Source organism: Engraulis encrasicolus, chromosome 2 (assembly GCF_034702125.1).
Source record: "Engraulis encrasicolus isolate BLACKSEA-1 chromosome 2, IST_EnEncr_1.0, whole genome shotgun sequence".
Classification (NCBI taxonomy): domain Eukaryota; kingdom Metazoa; phylum Chordata; class Actinopteri; order Clupeiformes; family Engraulidae; genus Engraulis; species Engraulis encrasicolus.
The window spans coordinates 46402752-46407203 of record NC_085858.1 but is presented as its reverse complement, the minus strand read 5'-3'; the positions used below and the strand labels follow the sequence as shown (position 1 = coordinate 46407203).

Sequence of the window (4452 nt, the reverse complement as noted above, 5' to 3'; positions counted from 1 at the left end):
TCATTGAACTCCATTGATTTTCATTGTGTTGCTTTCCATGATTACAATGACCCTAAACATACACCTAAGGCCAAAGTTGATTTTCTGAAGAGATGAGAGTGACTCAGTGATTAAGTATGACACCTGATCTGCGTATTTGAAGTGTTTTGAAGTGACTTATCTGCTCATTTTCACATTATGTTCGATAGGCAACAAAACTTTTGTCTTGTGAAAATCTGCCCTGTCTGTGTTCATTAAAGGGTCAATCTTTCTTTGGGGCATGAAATGTATTTTTGTACATACATTTTCATTCGGGAGGGTTGTAGCTTTCATATGAGTGACTTCTGAAGCCAAGTGATTAATTGAAAATCAGGTTATTAGCTGTTATTCCAAACCGATGGATGGGCGACAACTCTTTTGGAGACGGCTGTACTGTAGTTTAGTGCTTGTGTTCATGTGTGTATGCAACCAGGTCATATAGGAGATGTTTCATCTGGCATGGGGACTGACAACAGACGTTAGACGTTTTGCATTTATTTTCAAATTTTAAATTGTACATATAAAATAATATAATGCATTGTCTTAAGTTGCTTGCATTGCATTGGATACAAGTATGTGCTGTTTACGTAAATGTAATACATAGTAATATGCTACATAGTATCTGTGAGTGTGTCCAGTGGAAGACAATATGACATTCTAAATTTACTTATGAATGAAAATGAACAATAATATGAAGATGAAACATGGCAAATTGTGCTGAGCAAAGAATGAAATCAACTTAAAGTGTTTAACTAATTTAAGCATCATCGCTAAACACTCCCATTTTGAGGAGCATTTCCTTCGGTATGGGTCGAGCATGGCGGGACACATACAGTTTTTCCAGCTGACCGTTCATGGGAGAGCTCACATACTCGGAGCAGGACGGACCACTCAAGCTGGGGCCACAGGTCACCTGGAGTTTGTAGTAGAACACTCCGTGGTTCAGGGCACATGCATCGTCCTTGGTCCCTTCCTTGATGTCAGTAGTGCAAGTTCCCAGCAAGTCGTCATCCCACCCACTGTCTTCATCCCACACCTCAAACCTCACCATGCTGCTCTGGGACAAGATGACGTCACCAATGTCAAAGATCATGTTCCACTGAGGTGAGTTCTTGTTCCAAATCCTAGTGCTTCGTCCAATTTGCATGTTCTGGGAGTTAAACACCTTCACATAGGCATCTGTTGCTGTGGTGGTGTCACCCCACAACCCTGTTGCCTTCACTGCTGTGATGACGACTCGAGCAAGGCCACGTTTGGTGGGACAGCAATTGCTACCTACGCCAGGATTACCATGACAACTGCACGCACAGGGCTCCTTGGGATTCCTTTTGATGCCAGACTTGCAGGGCTCTGAGCAGTTTTGCCAGAGTCCCCGCTCTAGAACGTAATGCTCGATTGCTTTGCGTAGCTCCTTCCTCACTGAGTTATTGGTGGGTAACAGTTCGTGGAGTGGATCCAGTGAGTAGTTGATCACATCTGGGTTGGCTGCCAGGCTGGACAGCCATTCTTTGTAGGCCGCTGGGTCTTTGTCTGCAGAGAAGAGAAGATCGGCTTCTGTGCTGTGGCCACCGAAAACCTCTGTAAATCTGACGGCAGGAATGAAAGCAAAAAAAAGAATTATTATTTTGTTAATGCTTTCTTAAGGTGTTTTTTGGGTCTTAATTACGACAGGAAAGTGTGAGAAGAGACAGTAAATAAGCAGGAGAGATGGGGTAAGATTGGGAAATGACCAAGCCTGGACTGGAACACAGGTCCCTATGGGCATGCAAGCCCATATGCAGGGGGCTTAGCACTCCGGACCACAGCAGTGGTGAATACTTGCGCTCGCTCACCTGTCATTAAAGCTGCCGGAGAAGCTGGTCTTGTCCTCTGTCCTCTCCTTTGCCTCTTTGCAGTGCTTCATCTCTGCACCGGCCTTGGCATGGTCTCCCACGCTGGCTGAAGCCTCTATGTCCAGACACATCTTGACCTCGTCCGAGGTCAGGCCTTGTAGGGAGGCCATGCACTGCCTGACACTGGTCACCGAGTGCACCATCCCACCCAGGGTCACCTGAGCAGAGGCATGAGGGAAGTTCAATAAGTCAGAGAATGCACGCACATCGATAACACAGGAACTCGAACAGAAACAGAAGATGAAAGGAAATGATAAACGTTCACCACACTGTTCTGGGCTCCCAAAAATGTTGCACTTTGAAAACTGTTCTCTGTCATTGTCCCTCAGTGGTGGAACAAAACTTCCAGAAGCATCAAGACTTGGAATGTCTCTCAGCCTTCAAGAAGCAAGTAAATATTTTCCTCTTTCGTGACTATTTACTGCACTGATGCCCGAGCTGGCCCAGACCCAGAGAGGCCTCCAAAGCATGTTGTACGTTGGGTATGTGAGTGTGAGCGTTTGTGTACACTCTACTTATCCCTGTGCTTAACTCATCCATACGAAGAGCTACATACTGTATTGTACAGGACATGCAATACGTGTAATATGAAATATGCTTTTCCTGCTGAGTTGGTGAACCAACATAGTTCATGCCCAAAGACGTGGGAAAATGTGTTTTATCGCCGCAATAGTAAAATTAATTTTCCTCTTGCTTACTTTTGTCATATAGTGGGTGCCAAAGTTGTCGATGAGCTTGTAGAAGCGTCTTTTGTTCTCAGTGGTGTATTTCTTGGGCAGCTGGTTGATGGCGTACTGGAATTCTGGGTGGAGAGGGGGCCGGTTGGAAACCATGTAGCTGTAGAAATAGCAAACAGCACATTTATGAACAACTCAATAAACACATCATTGTCATAACCACGAATACATTTTTAAGTATTTCAAGCTGATTTATCATTAGATTTCAATGGGTAATCCTGCCTATCCCATCCGGCCGTTTTCCCATCAAATATAATCAGATATGGTTTGAGAGGAGGAAGGAACTTTGATATAATGCTGTAATACTATTGTATTCTATATACAGGGTGAACCATGGCTAATAAATTATTATTATCATGTAACATTGCTCAGGACTTTTCCATACCTGTAGTGACTGCAGACCATCTTATGACTCAAGAAGGTATATTTGTCTCTCTTCGTTTTTTCCATAGCATACTCGGCAACATGCGAGTGGGATCCAGCTAGCATGAGGGAGCCATCCACCCTTTTGGTCTCTACTTTTAAATCGGCTTTCCAGTTGTTCTCCACACTGGACGTGACAGATCTGACCAGGGACTCGCTTGACTGGTACTGTGAGCTAGCCACCTTCATGCTACATTTCTGAATAGGCCTCCAGTGCACCACGGGAAGTGGGACCTTCTGCATCTTCCCCTCTTGGTACGGGTTCTTGCACAGCAGGCAGGTGTTGTTCTCGCGTCTCCACAGGTTCATGTCGATCACAAAGGCCCCCTTGCGCTGCATCCTGGTGATGTCGAAACCCTCGCCGCCCAGGTTGGAGCCCGGAGCAAACTCGGCCTCTTTGCACTCTCGAAAGGAGCCCCTAGTGCAAGACGGGGTAGTCGGGGGTATGACGGAGAGGCACAGGACGGCCAGAATGGAAACAGCTGAGACAGCCATGGTGGAATTGCCTGGAACAATTTTAAAAGATGCAAAAACCTGGTAAGAATAACGGACTGAAGTAGTATGCAAATAATACAAACTGTGTAATACAAATGTAAATGTGTAAAGACATGGCCCCTGTTATAAATTCTCGTTACCAGAGAGACGATGACCAAGTTGTAATGTTTTACTAAAGTAGGGAGTAGTGTAGTAGGCCTTCAATGGTTAGGTCTATTCAATGACTATTATAGCAGTCTGCTAATGTAATGGTGTGCATCATTAGTCTTTGAAGCTTTTTATCATTGAACGCACTCAAAGATTTGTATCCTTTTTATGGATGTAGTTAGGCCTGCTGGGAAAAAAGTTTGATGCATGGATTGTAGAATACACTGCCACTCAGCCCATGAAGGAGCACTATATTAGGGGGGGCAGTGGCTCAGTGGGCTAAGGCACCATACCATTAAGCCCTGGACCCGTGTTCAAGTACGGCCAGAGGTCATTTCCTGATTCTTCCCCTACTCTCTCTCTCCCATTATTTTCCTGTCACCATCGCCATTGACCTATCACCAATAAAGACATGAAACCCCAACAAAATAATAACTAACAAAAAACTGTGAAAAGATGCCCAGTTTGGCTGCTGCCAAACTCTGCACCGGCCTTGTATTGGCTTTGTCTCCAACACTGGCTGAAGCCTATAAGTCAGGGATGGGCAACTTCCATGTTAAGGAGGGCCACATTTTTTCATCTTCACCATCGGAGGGCCACATGACCAGGCATCGGACTGCATTGAGAATCTTGAGGACGTGCTCGAGAAAGCTTTGGGCAGTGTCCAGACTCATCAACAAAAGAGCTGGGTGAAAAAATAATCAAAGCAGAGGAATGACATTTTTGAGTGGACATATTGT

General features: G+C 44.9%; 1 protein-coding gene across 1 annotated transcript; it reads right to left on the bottom strand.

Moving 5' to 3' along the window:
* Positions 1-605: 605 nt before the first annotated feature.
* On the bottom strand, positions 606-3565 carry LOC134463027 (perforin-1-like). The gene is made up of 4 exons (XM_063216285.1): positions 3033-3565; positions 2609-2747; positions 1851-2068; positions 606-1604 (listed from the first exon to the last, which is right to left on the bottom strand). The coding sequence occupies exons 1-4, from the start codon at positions 3563-3565 to the stop codon at positions 776-778; spliced, it is 1719 nt and encodes a 572-aa protein (XP_063072355.1). The 3' UTR covers positions 606-775.
* Between the last annotated feature and the right edge of the window lie 887 nt (positions 3566-4452).